This window comes from Glandiceps talaboti, chromosome 18 (genome assembly GCF_964340395.1).
Source record: "Glandiceps talaboti chromosome 18, keGlaTala1.1, whole genome shotgun sequence".
In the NCBI taxonomy this organism is placed as follows: domain Eukaryota; kingdom Metazoa; phylum Hemichordata; class Enteropneusta; family Spengelidae; genus Glandiceps; species Glandiceps talaboti.
In genome coordinates this window covers 15,030,801-15,048,101 of record NC_135566.1, presented here as the reverse complement: position 1 = coordinate 15,048,101, position 17,301 = coordinate 15,030,801, and the positions used below count along the sequence as shown (strand labels likewise).

At 36.3% G+C, this 17,301-nt stretch overlaps 1 protein-coding gene across 1 annotated transcript; it reads left to right on the top strand.

Annotated features, from left to right (window-relative positions):
- Positions 1–871: 871 nt before the first annotated feature.
- LOC144449149 (protein-tyrosine sulfotransferase 1-like) lies at positions 872–16,071 on the top strand. Its single transcript, XM_078139615.1, has 4 exons — positions 872–947; positions 13,373–13,423; positions 13,947–14,920; positions 15,643–16,071. The coding sequence occupies exons 3-4, from the start codon at positions 14,016–14,018 to the stop codon at positions 15,968–15,970; spliced, it is 1,233 nt and encodes a 410-aa protein (XP_077995741.1). The 5' UTR covers positions 872–947; positions 13,373–13,423; positions 13,947–14,015; the 3' UTR covers positions 15,971–16,071.
- Positions 16,072–17,301: the final 1,230 nt, after the last annotated feature.

The window sequence follows — 17,301 nt, the reverse complement described above, 5'->3', positions numbered from 1 at the left end:
ACACTCACTCACTCACTCACTCACTCACTCACTCACTCACTCACTCATTCATTCGATCGTTCATTCATTTACGCATTTCACTCTGGTTCACTAAGGCTCTCATTCATTCATTCATTCATTCATTCATTCATTCACTTATGCAGTCACTCAGTTAACTATTCATTCATTCATTCATTCATTCATTCATTCATTCAATTGGATGATTATCTGTTTTCCCAGTTATCTATTCTGTTGATTGGTTGATGATGTCGATATTGTGTAGGCAACTTTAGCCGGTGGATGTACGAACAATATAATACATTTGGAAAGCGTTATCCCCTGACGTGTTCTGACGGTGTGTAATTTGTAGGACTGTGTGGCGCTGTTTAAACTCGTGCTAATAATCATGTTAATTGCCTATTCACAAGTACTATAAATTGTAGACAAATATATCCGGTATCGTCATATCCATAAATCGAACTCAGCTAATCTCCGGGATTTGAATCGCACAAATCCTTAAGTCGTGTCTAGTACGTAGTAAGTCGATTTTATTCAAATTGGAAGATAGCGACAAATGTAGAAAGCAAGCACGTTCTAGAGATTTATATACCGGTCTGCGATTCAATGTTGATGTCTACGTCAGAGTTGATACATCCACGCATCTATGTACGAACTGCGACCTTCCTTTTCATTGCCAACAAATAGGGAGGCAGTCAGTCAATCCAACATCGGATTTTCTGATGCTTACTTTCGATTTCATTGAACTAAACACCCCGTAATATATATCTGTGGCAGTCACTGTTTATGCTAATCTGTTTGCACACTCACCTATTAGACTTTATAACCCACATTACACAAGACGTGCCGTTCCATCACAGAATGCGTTCGGTGACACTTCTAGCTAGCTACTACCGTCATTTCTCATTCAGCCCATCAAACAGCGGTTTTGAATAACGCCTGCGTCAACGGTAAGTGTTGGTATTTCTCTTGACTATAACATTATCTGAGACTTATGCAGGAAACGTAACTTATTGAAAATTCAAATTGTTATTGTACTACATCACTGTCCAGACCTTTTACAGTAATGGTACCAACCGTTCAGAATGTATAATACCCCAAAGGCATCCAGTCATATCAAACGATGCAAACAATACTAATAGAACCTCTGCACGTCGCTGTCAACAAGACTCCTTTTTAGCTGGCTACTGTGCCGTGCGGTCGTAACGGACAAATTAAGATTCTTACCACGCTCAAACTATTTATGTCGTTTCTCTTCTCTTTCGAGTTTATCAAGTGAATGTTTAAAATGAAACTGTAGAATCGCTGTGCCCGCCATCTTTCCAAATTAACTGTGCGATGAGAAGTTGGCAAATAGAGTGAGCGTGCATTAGTCGCGTAGTAACAATCCGTGTGCAATCAAAATATATAGACACATCTCTAATTATCACATTGGAGGACGAATTACTGTCACTTACCTTGCTTTGTTATCAATTTTAGCTTTAAAAACGTACTGTTATCCTCAGTTGTTGAATTCATCTTCAAAAGGATGTGTTGATAACATTCGCTTTCATCAATCTCCTAAAATGAGTGTGGAGTGTGTGTATATATATTATATAGATAGATAGATAGATAGATAGATAGATAGATAGATAGATAGATAGATAGATAGATAGATAGATAGATAGATAGATAGATAGATATTGTATCAAACACGCCACAACTTTGAAATTCAAATGTATGTAATTCCATTCTTTCATCGCCTTCAAACCAATGTAGTACATACAGTATTTAGCTTTAGGAAGAATTGAAATATTACTTTATATCAAAGTGTGTCAACATTTGTGTTCTAAGTTGGCCATTTCAATTTATTTAAAATTCAGATAATGTCTTAATGTTTGCTAACACATATCTCATAAGGACAGCCTGTGTAAAAGCATAAAAGTCGTGTAGATAATACAAAAATCAGGAGGAGGCCTACATATCGTGTTATGTGTATTTTTTTCATTATACAAATTACAACATTAATTAGCTTTTCAAATTAAACACATGAGCGTTTTCACCATTTTCTATCTTCAATATTACGGCCATTGTAAATTCAGCCAATTTCTTATGTGTAATTACGAATTTCGAAGTCATATTGACCTTTAGAAATATAAGCGACGGCATGATTACACAAATGGCGGTTCACTTGAGGATCGCATTCATCATTTTACGCCATAATTGCCGTTATGTGTTACGACGGTAAACGTTGTTCATAAATGACCTGTTATATATAGCTATATACAAGCTTTCAATTTTGTAATGTCATATGCTCACAGAGAATTCAAGGACGATGACAGCATATTATCACATTATATGTAACGAGGTGTTGACTGATTACTGACGACGAGCACCAACTGTGTCATGTAGTATCTGACATTTACTGTAAAGGAATTTATTTTTACCGTTCGCGCTTTGTGATGTATTGCCGTCAAATTACGTTGTGGTTGCTGCATGGCTTTATAGCATAAACCAACAGCTGTGTGTAAAAAGTCGAGTAGAGGATATAGTGTCCACTAAAGAGATAAACACGTTAACATGGATTATGTTGATGTTGGTGTATTTATCTCTTTACATCAAATCAAATTTCAAATTTGTGATACGACCACAACCATATAATAACCACCGGAATATTATCTCAATATCGTGCTCCGGAATTGAATTTGTATTGATTCAGATGAGATGTCGAGTTTTTTATTCATGCATTTTGTCCGAGATATTCCTTTTTGGAAGTGAATATTTGTGTACGGATATGACGTGTTTAAAAGCTAAAACATAATCATTTGTCCGTAAACAGAATAAAAATCTAGGGCGCATGGAATGTAGAGACGTCAATATTTCATAACACGAGAAATCAAATCCCACTAGTGTCAAAATATCAATATTTTGTACATTTTGTCAATTAATACTCTCACTAAGAAATCCCCATTTATAACAAGAAATGTGTATATGACATAAATGCCCACGTTTAGTACATTTAATTTTTTAACAGGTGTGAAATGTTTTCAGCATCGACGCGTTTAGGTCTGTAACATAAAACTAATACCTGCACACGATAGCTTAATTCTTCAGACACACAGCAATAAGTCTTTAAGCACTAGCAGACATATATATGGGGTCGGCTTTAAATCATTTAAATATATGTCCTATATATCTGTTTAAAAGATGTGTACGCCAGTGGTACATACACACAGCATACACATACATAAATACGTGCATATATACATACATACGTACGTACGTACGTACGTACGTACGTACATACATACATACATACATACATACATACATACGTGCGTGCGTGCGTGCGTGCGTGCACACACACACACACACACACACACACATACATACACACATACATACATACATACATACATACATACATACATACATATAATACCTTGACAAAGAATTTTTATTCGAAACGTTGGATTTTACATCTACTTATTCGGACTGTCTCACAAGTTCCTTATGCATTTCTTTCTACATACATACATACATACATACATACATACATACATACCTCAGAACGTAATAGAAGTGGCGAAGGTTTTCTAATCATGTGACGTTTGATGTGCTCTTTGCTGTAATAGAAGTAACAAAGATTAACGATTTTATAATACTAATGGTAGAGACAAACTAAATCCAATCCTATCCACACTATGTGATATATAGAGCAATTTAGAGAATTCTTATTTTGTCAGAGGTTAATATAGATTTATCCAGTGCGAGCAAAAATGGAGACTTTATATATCAAATCATTCATTTGACGACACAGTTTCCTTCAACTCTAGCCAAGCAATGAGTAATCATTCATGTTATGTCTCGTGGACACCTGGACGACTTTGTAAAAATATGTTGTCGATTCTGAGGATTTCTTATGAAGCAGATATAAGTTATGAATTGTGTGATGCGTACTTACTTCTTTTACTAATTTTAAGGAACATCACGTTTGATGTTTTAAAGCAATAGTGGTTGTTGATAAATCGTTGTCTGTGTAATGGTGCACAATACCAACAGCCATTCTGACATCTCAAAGGATATATTTCTATTAGACAGAGAGAGAGAGAGACAGACCCCGTTTCACCTTTCTTCGAGTTGATGGCTGTAAAGTATTAGTTTCCCAGTGATGTTGGTCATTTTTAATACTCTAGCTATTATTCTGACCGTGTATATCATTTTTGATAGAGAGAAATGTGTATAACGGGATGTGCTAAAGTACGGACAGCCGACGATATTAAATTATACGAAGAAATGCGAGATTAGCGAATTGTTAAATGTAAGTGATTTTGGTACAGAGTTTGGAACTTGATTTTGGTACAAAGTTTGAAACTTTAATACTACAAAAAAGTGCAATTGAAGGATATACGAAGACACTTGTTGAACAGTAAGCAGGGCCACCACGTACGTGTGTACTCTCAGCAATTACACGCGATTGTTTGCTTGTGATAAGCATCTTCAATACCTGGTAAATACTATAATAGAAAGAAATGCATTTAGCTGATATTCGAGATATGAATAGGATGGATTAATGTGAATGAAAATAATTGAAAAATCATCCCACATCCAATTACATACATAATGGTATACATAATGTACAACTGGAGTCGCTATCCATAACCTTTCAGCGTAGACCATCGGTCCCATACTTGGAATACCAATTCATGTAGCTATAAACGTTGACGTATCTATAGAGAAATGACATTTTAAACTGTATGATGTAAAGTTTTCATCCTGAAAGCAAGGAAATGAATACTACATGTAAACCCAAAATGTAATTATCTGTAAATAATACTTTTACAGTATAAACTTATTATATCGATACTTCGTGGGTGTAATATGAATATCATTCGAGAACATTTTCCCCTCGAGAGATTCAGTGCTTTACGAAATACTTCGCCTTTATTTCTTTAAAACGACTGATATAGTCTCTCTGTATTCCAACTTTTACTATTGCCTAACATAACCCCCAAACTATCAAGCCATTTTGGCGCCAACAAAAAAGTTGCCAATATCATAAACCAACAATATGAGGGAGTTATTGATTACATAAAATTATGGCTTTAGTTTTGAACACAATGTTTGCCATGAGCTATGTGCTATATCTATAATTGAACATGCGCATCATATTCTTATACTGCTAATTTTAATACAAAAGCTAACACCCTTACTACAAATCAATCCATTGACAGTATAAATTCAATAACTACTTTACTTACTAACATAATTAGACTCTTGCCACTTACTTATTAACTTACAATAGTACACTCACCTTATCACCTATGCATCAAATGTTACTAAGTAATTAACATAAATGAAGTGCTTGGACTGGATGAAGTAAATATAAATGCAGTGTTTTGACAGAACAAAATAACATAACTATAGAGTTTTGACAGGAAGACGTAAACGTAAATGTAGGTTTGAACAGGAAGGCATAAACGTAAATGTAGGGTTTGGACAGGAAGGCATAAACGTAAATGTGGGGTTTGGGCAGGAATACATAAACGTAAATGTAGCGTTTGTACATGGAAGGTGTAAATGTAATAATAATAAAAATAATAATAATAATAAAAATAATGATGATAATAACAAAGAATTCATAATGCTGTCCTCCGGAGAGCTCTAGGCACAGACACAGAACTATTAACAAAAACGAGAGGATACAGAAAAACAATTGAAAACATATAGGAAGGATGCAGAGAGAAGTGTGCAAGTGAGTGAGATTTAAGACTGAAATAGGGGAGTTTTAAGGGCATAGTGGAAGGAGGACTTAGAGTGAGTGTGTCGAAGACTGTGGGGAAGACTGTTCCAAATTGAAGGAGCAGTGTAGGCGATAGGATGTAGAGTTTGAACGTAGAGTTTGAACAGGAAAATGTAAACGTAAGTGAAGGATTTGAACTGGAAGACGGAGATGTACATGTAGGGTTTGAACAGGAAAACAACATATGACTCAGATAGATTGTATTTTTTACTAGTTTTAATCAGATTAATTATAAGCTCGTAGGTAATTGAAGAACACAATACATTGAATAGACCACCCAGGAAAATTATCAGGTGTACCTTAGTCCGTAATAACTGCAATCTCCTAAATCGTGACAACTCAGCGACTTAGGTTTAATAGGCACGTGACTTGGATTTCACCTGTATAATACAGACATTTTGCACTGTATTTATTCCTCTGTAAGATTCAGGTTTACTTGATACCGGTGGTATCACTTTCGGCTGTCATCGCATATGATATTGTTTGGTGTGATATTTTTAACTTTGACAAATATGGATACCTTTTCACACGAAAGTAAACTTATCGTGAAAATGGAAAGTATTTTAATGGGTGATTTTGAGTATGACACTTCGTATCTCCTTAAAATGTTCTGCGTTGAGATATATATTCAATTTAAAATATGGGAATTCAAGAGAAGTCTAGAACTAAAGAACACTAAGTCCGATGTGTGAATCATTTATGCCCACTATTGTGTTTTCCCTGTGGCTAAATGACGAAGACTGTGAAAGTTGAGTTAAGGATATTACATTTCGGAGCCATGATGACTCCGTGCAAACTTGTACTGATGTCCATCAGGATGACTTTACGTTATCTTGACATTGGACCATTGTGTATCAGTATCAATGTGTATGTTGTGAATTCGCTTGTATTTTGACATTTAAAACGAAGTAGGATTTTTTAAATCCTTATTTATACCTTCTCGAATGTTGGCGATTCATTTCTGGCGCTCAGTCATAAACTTCCGAGTTGTCAGAGTATTTTTTCTTAATCAAGGCTATTTCCAATGAAGCCATATACCTCAAATGTAGCATGTTATCATATGAAAAAAATATACATTGGCATAAAAGGGTATTGCTAGTGTTGTCTACGAACAGTATGTCATTGCATCATCTCAAAGGTTTAGTTCTGATCATGATTGAATCATAATAACATGCGATCCCATCATTATTGATTTTCAAGTTTGACAATCTGAATTTATAATTATTACAATTTTTACTCCCACTGAAATATCTTTTTTCCATATCGCCAGTGGATATCAAGTAATTGCGTAAATATGATATTCATGCCATGGTTGATTCCCTGCATACATACTACTATCAAGTTACTGTGAAATCTTACTGATAAATTCATATATGAATATTATATAAACACTTGGCACTCTGACAATCCAAAATTCCTTTTATCTAAATTAAACAATTTTAAAAATGCAATATCGTACGAATTGTGTACAATCCTTCTGTTTAAATTATTCATATAAAAATGTTATACTGATCTAAACCCTGACATTATTTTCTTTTAATATTCGCTCTCTTTAAATTTGCTTGTGTGACTAGGGGATAAACTTTACTAGTCGATATATTTTCATATATACCCCTCAACGGTTCACAAAAAGTGACGTATTAAAGTACGATTTGTAATGACTTGCAAATGAACTACTGTCGTGCAGTATCCCATCATGTATTTTTACCTAGTAAGTTGTGTCGTTTTTATTATTTATTTACTGAAAGATTCAGTTTGTCAAGCATAGATGCATTTTTTTTCATATTATTGAATTAAATTGAATTGAAATTTATTCCACCACAAAATGGAAACAAAATATACATTCTTTGAAAGCAGTACAAAACAGAATTCTGGTGAGGGTCATGAAAAATAGTTCCCGAGGAACTAATCGAAGTCCATGTACCAAACGTTCATGAACATATAAAGGGATACGAGTTATAACAACAAAAATGCATCTCTTGTGAATAGTGATGGAGGTCATGTTGGTGGCAAAATTATATACACGTCAAATATACAGAAAGTCTCTCAGTATAGCAAATGAAATGAATCGAAATATTTAGCCTGAAAGACCCAGGCGTTGTTTCCTCTTATACAATGCCTTGTGGGGTGGCGAGAAGTAAGCCAACGGCTCCGGGTTTTTCACGTCTGTTTATATTAATGGATTTTTGTAATGTTATGACGTCACGCATCTCCTTGTTCTCGTTGTGTAGTGAACTGTGCGTTCTTGTAAAATATGCAAAGCTCAACGAATTGCAAAAAAAGATTTCAGTATCATGACTCGAAACAATACTTTCATATAGGGTTATTATTTTCCCATCCATGCACCCCATTACAATTTGAATGGACTTTTCCTTGAGGAATGTTTTCTTTAGGAGTGTACTAAAATCATATACTATCTATGAAAGGTTTTTATTTTTATCTTCCGTTAGGGAGGTTATATTTTAGGGATGGTTTGTTTGTCTGTCTGTCTGTCTGTCTGTCTGTCTGTCTGTCTGTCTCTTTGTCTGTCATCGTTTTCTCAAAAAGGGTCTGAATTCATATGAAATTCGGTGCACATATTCTTTAGGGTAATGGCTAGAGCTGATAAGGTTTTGGTAAGCATTCCATGGATGAGGTATTTGCATACTTAATGATATTCGGTAATTAGGCTATATCTTATGAATGCAAGCTTCAAATTTCATATAATTTGGTACATACATTGATGATAAGAAAGTGCATGTATCCTGTAAAGTTTGATAATGTAATTTTTAATTGTAATGTAAAATGTGCATAATGTTTGATTTTCAGTAATTAGGCTGTATCTTAAGAATACATGCTTCAAATTCAATATCGTATACATAACTCAACCATAAAAATGTGCACATGTTCTACAATGTTTGTTGGTGAAACTGTTAGTTGTAATGTATCATTTGCAAAATTAATGACTTTCAGTAATTTGGGTATATTTTAAGAATACATACTTCAAATTTCATACAATTTGGTTACATGCATTGATATAGTTTACTGGTGTAGTTTTTAATTGTAATCAGTCATTTGCATATTAATTAATGATTTGAGAATACAAGCTTCAAATTCCATATAATTTGGTTACCGTAAAGAGTCTTTATACAGACAAACGGCAGAGTTAATGTACCACATTTGTCCGTGGTGATAATATCTTGAAATTCCAAGGAGATTTGCAGTCCTTCTGACTTCCAGACTGTCACCAGCGCTAGAGTATGATACATTAAGTCTGGTTTTAACGTGTCTTTATACTATCAGGTATGACCTATTGTCAGAATTATGTAGCTTTATGAGTCAATGAACCCATCTATACATACATACATACATACATACATACATACATACATACATACACACACACACACACACACACACACACACACACACACACACACACATACATACATACACACACACACACACGCACGCACGCACGCATACATACACACATACATACATACATACATACATACATACATACATACATACATACATACATACATACATACATACAAGTCAGGCTATTTCTTCCTTAGGCACAGGTCATTTTCTTCGGCCCGAAAGGGGGGGGTGGATTGCGGGGGGGGGGGGGGGGGGTCACCCTGGATTTGAAATTGGAAGGGGTCATCCTGATTTCAAATTTTTGAATGACGGGGTCATTGTGTTTTGGATTGCGATGGAAGAACAATTGATTTTGAAAGACTCTTTGATTAAGAACTCCAACTCCCCCTACCAGTGACATCGTCCATCAGATGCCCTGACCTCATACTGTAATGATGTCATGAACGTTTTATAAAAGAACAGTCATTCAAACCTATGTATAAAGAATAGTTACATGGTGTTGTTGTCTTGAAATTGTTGCCTGAAAGTGGCCTAAACATTGCCTTTAAGAGTAAAAAAAAGCGAACTCTAGAGCTTCTAGCTGGGATGGGAGGCCCCTAAGACCCCAATAGTACACATGTAAAAAGTTACAAACAAGGGCTTCACTTACCTCTATATTAGGATAGATATTTGAGCTCATATTTTGAGCTCATATATACACACGGGTTTGAAATTGTTCTGTGATATTCGAACTGGGAATCAATATCCTTTAGAGTTTACATGAAAAATGTCTTAAAGACCAGGAATTCAATCCCAGGTTCTCACATTAGTGTTATGTTGTGAGTGTAGCCAAGATAGGGTTATCGTTTTGTCTAGGGCCAACATTTTTGTTTTTCACATCTATGCCTAATCCGAATTTGGTCATTAACTAACTTAATAAAGAGTCGTGTTGAGTTATTTCAAAGTTTAAATCCGTGACAAATTATAACCGTCCATTCAACTACTATGACATGTCATAAATCTAAAAGACATCCCGTTCTTACTAGTATATCAAAAGGATGGATGCAACTTGTCACGGATAGTTTTAGACCACGTCAGGTTGTTGCATTCTATAATACACGTGTTTAACGAACCAAATGGCAGATTTTAAAGTCTCGCACGTACATGTGTATAAGGTGTAATCCTAAGCACCCAGCTGTTAAGGGAACCCGTCTTTTCAATGTTAAAGGATGACGGTGAAAAGGACTCATGGGATTTTTGTATTTGGTCCGTATTAGTAAAGTCTGACGTCAGCAATAAACCCAGATAAGATTATCAAATATCTTGCTCTGCCAATTTCTGTAAATGCCTGGGATTTAGCAGACTTTCCACGTCATCGACTGTTCTTTGATGTATTGGCGACAAGCTTAGTTTTAATTTCCAACTCGCCCTGAAACGATGACACATATTGGACACACGTTTTACTTTCCATGCATCTCCCTCTGAAAACATAACACCCATACATTGTCGATTAATACTCGTGTCTCCGATGCACCAGCACCTGGCAGTTAAGGAGGGAAACATGAGACACATGAAATGAAATAAAATACACGATTTACCATTGAAAAATTTATAATTCCGTATAAGAACTTTCATCAGGGTGTGGTGTGGTGTTTCTCGGATTGGCGAGATTGATCAATAGAACGATGTGGCGTCTACTGAGCGAGAGAAGTGACAAGCTAACGACAAATACTGTATGACATCAGAACATGAAATCTCAATGATCCTTGTATGATGAATTCACAGCAAGTTAGATGGGTAACGTTAACTCAGACAGCCAGCAGAAAAACGCTTTTTCTAAACCTGTACATGTGTGTACCATATCTGAATTCACAAACGCCTTCAGTAGTCTACATTGGAATATCCTCCATTTTGATAATAATCTGTATTGTTTTACCAATTTTATGAAATTAATTAATTAATTAATTAATTAATTAGAAAATGAATCTCGACGTAAGATATCAAAGTAGAGTGTCGTGGAGTGGAATAACGTATGATATAACAACAACTTGCAAGCCTATCGTTGGTACTATTTAGCTACAGTTCATTTATAATTCGTGTTACAGAACGGTGTCTAGATCTCCCCTTGAAGCAGACAGTTCGCCAGTATGTGCAGCTCTCGGAGAACCATTTTTACGTTTAGCTCTGTGTATATATGTGTGATTCGGTTGGTTGGTTGGTTGGTTGGTTGGTTGGTCGATCATTTAGCTTGTTGGTTGATTTGCTAGTTGGCTAAAAGTGAAACATCGCGTTCTTTTTCTCTCCCTGTCCCAGTCTCCCTCCCTCTCCATGTCTGCATCTCTCTGTATACCTCTGTCTCTGTCATCCGAATATCATATCTAGACCCAATCTGATTAAAATCCGATGTGGGGAAAGCGGTTGAATGCTTTATTTACGCCGTGGGAAGGCGGCGATCACTCGGAACAAAAACAAACGACACACACAAAACTATGGGAATGGGGGTAAATAAAGCATTTAGCGGCTTTCAGCATATCGGATTTTAATCAGATTGATCTAGACCTTCCTGGATGCTTAAAAAAATATTAAGTTTGAAGAACGTGATAAACTCAAACGTGCATCTTAAGAGTATAAGAATATCGACTCGGAAGGAAACGCGTTGAAATATTCATGTGTACTGCGAGTTTAAACTGGAGGGGTCTCCACTAACAGCTTTCGGCGTTGTGATCAGCCTTCTTACTCTAAATATTCGTGTTGTACCGTAAATTATTTAACTTTTTGACGTGTTGTCTAGATTCATCACAGTCAGGTACAAAAGGAAATCAAGATTTTTAAGAGGAATATCAGGAAAATATATACGATGTATTTCATCAAAAACAAAGAATGGGAGCGACCAAGTAAATATCGTACGGTTTAAATCAGAGGGTCAAGACTGCTCTTCTCTCTCTCTCTCTCTCTCTCTCTCTCTCTCTCTCTCTCTCTCTCTCTCTCTCTCTCTCTCTCTCTCTCTCTCTCTCTCTCTCTCTCTCTCTCTCTCTCTCTCTCTCTCTCTCTCTCTCTCTCTCTCTCATGTACAGTCTATAATTCTATAAATAAGTCTGATGGCAAGTCTATTCCTAATAATAAGCAACAATGTCTATCTAGCGACAGGGACTATTTGGTATATGGGTCTATAAATCTTTGCACACTAATACACTAGAGTGATGTGACTCCTCACTAGGAGTCAATAAGGAAATTAAGCAACGTAGTCCTTTCAAAAAATTCAGTGGTTCACGAAAAGAGCATCTAGATCTGTTTCCATAGAAACCTACCTATTAGTGCGAGTATTCCGTTTCCATGTAAACTCGTTTGGGTGACAAACATTTGGAGTCGTTAAATCTACGCAGATCAAATGACAAAGCTGGCCTCGTGGCGTTCATGGCTTCATGTTTTGTATGGTTTCTGGGACTGTGTATAAAAAGAGTCAGATAGCCGATGTACAGTAGATGGTACTTGTTGTATATAGGCTGTAAAATTAGACATTGGCAGCGCTCCACGCGTTTTACCACATGCACAATACAGACGGACTAGTCGTCGTACGCACAGGGGCACGAATTATTGCTTATATTTAGTCTGGAGACAAGGAAAACAATAATCTAAGCAATACTACACGCCCCTATGGTTGTACTTATCCAGGTAAGTTTAATACCGGAACGTGTGGAACGCTGCCATTGACTATACTAGTATTTTGCCGTCTACTTCAGTGTGTGACACATGTTCAATTCACTTCGATCTCGACCATGGAAGTATCACCGACGTTGGTGATACTTCCATGCTTCGACTATGTTTTCCGCTCTGTTTAAGATGTGACTTCTCTGACCCAACAGAAAATGAGAAAGAAAAACGGGGTCGAAATGTCTCAGGTACGGCTGAGATAGGGATTCTCTCATCCGAAAAATAAATTGCTTATTCACTGTACTACCGCGGAATGGTTCCCATGGGAATAATCAGGGATGTGAATGTATGTTATGGGAAATTTACCGAAGCTATGCATCATAACGAAGCGATAATATCATACTCCAGGCTCTACACGTGTGTGTAATTTATAAACTTGGAGCACGGTACATGGAAAAATACAACCTTATCTTTTTGTATTTCTTCTACTTCCAAATTTGTCATAGTTTTTTCTTTCGCCGTTGTATTACAGGTTTAATCGATCTCCCGGATAGATCTTTTACTAATGTTGGGTGTTCTGTATATTTTCGTTTCCAGGTGGCGATATAAATATTTCAATTGGTAAAAGATCAGGAGAACATGAGAGGGGTAGGTTTTATCATTTGAACTAAACGGTGAAGGGAACACTTACAAAAAAAATTAAAGAATTAATGTACATAATGTACATGCAGAAAAAGAGAGAGAGAGAGAGAGAGAGAGAGAGAGAGAGAGAGAGAGAGAGAGAGAGAGAGAGAGAGAGAGAGAGAGAGAGAGAGAGAGAGAGAGAGAGGGAGCGAGGGAGGGAGGGGGAGAGAGAGGGGCAGGCAGACAGACAGACAGACAGACAGACAGACAGACAGACAGATGCCGAATGAGACAGACCTAGAGAGAAAGATTACGATAGGGATGATAAAATATTAAGTTACTTTCATCGTCGCAAAACACAGCCTCTTTTACGGCACCGCCAAGAGTTGATGCAGCAGAAATATATATATGGCTTGCAAGAATGGAAGCTTTACACACCCAGTGGTTTCGGAGCTAGAGCTTCTTGAGATTGTAAGTTGTCTCTGGGCTAAAAATACTATGTATAATATATTGTGTATATTAATTTGCTGTATCATTTTCCTGGCAGGGCATGTCATTACACAGATGGGGAATATTATGGCGTCTTAAATGACTTGGAGATACCAATTTAATCATAATGGGGAGACGTGCACGCGTCATCAGCTTTCTATCGATGGTAGGACTACTTGTATTCGTTCTCTTCGTTATCAACGTCGGCTTGTTGTTGAACTTCAACGACACTGAAGTCACAAGCAGGTTTGAAAATCGACGAAAGCTAATCGAAGATTCACGACGACTCGCGAGAAAGGTTTTCCAAGAAATCATCAAGAATCAAACCGAGGAAATTCCTGAGAATTGGGAAGTTCGCGATTTCAGTCATTTCCCCGAGTACGACAGGACAAGACCGATTGTTTTCATCGGGGGTGTCCCGAGAAGTGGGACAACGCTAATGCGAGCAATGTTAGATGCACATCCTGATATCAGAATCGGAGAAGAGACGCGAATAATTCCGATGATATTGCAAATGCATAGACATATATTATCATCAGGCAAAGAAGCTAGTAGACTGAAGGAGGCCGGAGTATCAGAAGATATTATTCAGTCGGCGTTGGGGGCGTACATCATGGAAGTAACTGTGAGACACGGCGAAAAGGCAGCGTTGCTAGGCAACAAGGATCCACTGGTCTTGCTGACGATGACGGAACTGGCGAAGATATTCCCGAATGCGTGTTTCGTTTTATTAGTACGAGATGGACGAGCCGTTGTGCATTCAATTATTACGAGGAAAGTGACCGTGACAGGGTTCGATTTGACTTCATACAGGGGCGCACTGCAAACTTGGAACCGCTACACAGAGCAAATGTACGCCCAGTGTTTACAGTTAGGAGATTCAAGATGTTTACCAGTTTATTACGAACAATTGGTGCTACATCCACGTACTTGGATGAAAAAAGCTCTCAGATTTTTAAAAGTTCCCTGGAATGATAATGTACTTTATCATCATGAGACTGTTGGGATACCAGGTGGTATATCATTGTCTAAGTAAGTACAATATGTATAATAAATATCTACACACGCTCATAAACACACACACACACACACACACACACACACACACACACACACACACACACACACACACACACACACACACACACACACATACATACATACATACATACATACATACATACATACATACATACATACATACATACATACATACATACATACATACATACATACATACATACATACATACATACATAGACGATCATAGTGCTGATAATATGTAGTGGTAGAAGATGTGATATGGCACGAGTATGGTGTTATATCTTTACATTTTGTAGATTTTTGTAAGACATGACTAAACAGTAGTAATGGGAATGGTAAGTGATATAGAGATAATACATGTAATGGTAATAACATGATAATGACAAGATTCACGAGAGTGAAGATATTGTAATGTTTTCTTCGGGCAGTTGTCAGGTGTTTGTTTCGTTTGTTCAACTTTACAGCAATGAAGGAAAACAGTGAACGAGTGTCTTCACAAACTAAAAATAAACTTTTAGAAATGACATACAATACGTCAAAGTTGTACAATATCTATGAAATTATTACACGTAATGACTTTGAGAAACAGGTACTAGGTTACACGAAAATTGTGTTGCTTGAAAACATGATGAGGTGATGTGATAATTAGACGGTGTGATTTGTAATACATATATAAATTAAATCATCATTTTTGCTCTCATTTTCAACAGACTCGAGTTTTCAACAGACCAAGTAGTGAAACCTGTAAATATAGGCGCGCTGTCGACTTGGGTGGGGCATATTCCCGAGGATACGTTGGCCGACATGACAGAGGTCGCACCAATGTTAGCGAAGTTGGGATATGACCCGATGGCGAACCCTCCTGAGTACGGCCAGCCTGACGACATGGTCAAAAATTATACGATACTTATCAAGGACAATAAACTATTTCCAGACAGTGCTATCCCCAAAGATGCCCAAGAAAGGGTACGAAAGAACGAGGAGGCGTTGAGATTGGCCAAGCAATTCCATCCCCGTCGAATTCTAATACGAACTTGAAAACGAAGGAATAAACGTCCAGATACGCGAAATGCAATGTTTTTTAAACAGTAATGTCATATACATGTACCATATCAACTTTATCAAATATGATAAACATTAAGCCGTTGTAAATGAAGATATAATGTTAAATAATTTGTGATTTTTTTATGTGTTCATTTACTTAGTTATTTATATCTCTATATCGATTAGATTGAAAGATTTGTCGTTGGGGGCGCTCCAGTTGTGTAAGTGACTGTATGAGTGGAGCGCCCACGATGATGAATATTTTAGTCTATATCTATCTATTTATATATTCGAAATTTAATGTGATTATTACATTATTTTATTCGGCAGTATACAGTCAGAAATTGATTTAGATTGTAAGTAAAATTGTGTTCCATTATGAACCCGTGTTTACACTTTAGATGCATGTACAGGAAGTACAATGCCTTTAGTAATATTAAATACCATATCAAGTTAAATGTTTCCTTTGAAACCATACAATACATATAAGAAAAGTTAAACTGTTGTACAAGAGAATGTTTGGTTTTAAAAATCAAAGTTTCTATTAATTAATTATTTATTTATTTATTTAATTATTTTTTTATGTATTGACTGATTTATTGATTGATTTATTGATTTATTGATTATTGATTTATTTATTGATTGATTTATTGATTGATTTATGATTTATGATTTATTGATTGATTGATTGATTGATTGATTGATTGATTGATTGATTGATTGATTGATTGATTGATTGATTGATTGATTGATTGATTGATTGATTGATTGATTGATTGATTGATTGATTGAATGATTGATTGATTCAGCTAACAGGTAAATAATATCAAATTCCACGCACATATACATATGTACACACATATATACTAGTATATATGTGTGTATTTTAATGTGTGTGTGGAGAGAGAGAGAGAGAGAGAGAGAGAGAGAGAGAGAGAGAGAGAGAGAGAGAGAGAGAGAGAGAGAGAGAGAGAGAGAGAGAGAGAGAGAGAGAGAGAGAGAGAGAGAGAGAGAGAGAGAGAGAGAGAGAGAGAGAGAGAGAGAGACTTAATTCAAAAGAATAGGGATGTTATAAGTCGTTAGTCGGAGTTTCACGCTTCCTCAGCGATCATCAGGCGACTGATAAAATTGAAATTGTCAAGGTCGATATGTACACGTAAATATTTGTGTGTACAATGAGTAACAAGATGATCGGACTAAACTATTCCTAGATCTTTCCGGGGGTTTACTTCTATCGTTGGTAAGGGAATATTTATTTTCATGGCGACATTTGGAGACTAATTCAGATTTTTTTGTTCAGTAGCATGCTTTTATCGATATCAGCA

Excerpts from the sequence above, each read along its gene's own strand:
- LOC144449149 (XM_078139615.1), top strand. The coding sequence starts at position 14,016 with ATGGGGAGACGTGCACGCGTCATCAGCTTTCTATCGATGGTAGGACTA. Across the intron at positions 14,921-15,642 it reads GGTGGTATATCATTGTCTAA|ACTCGAGTTTTCAACAGACC; the intron begins GTAAGTACAATA and ends CATTTTCAACAG.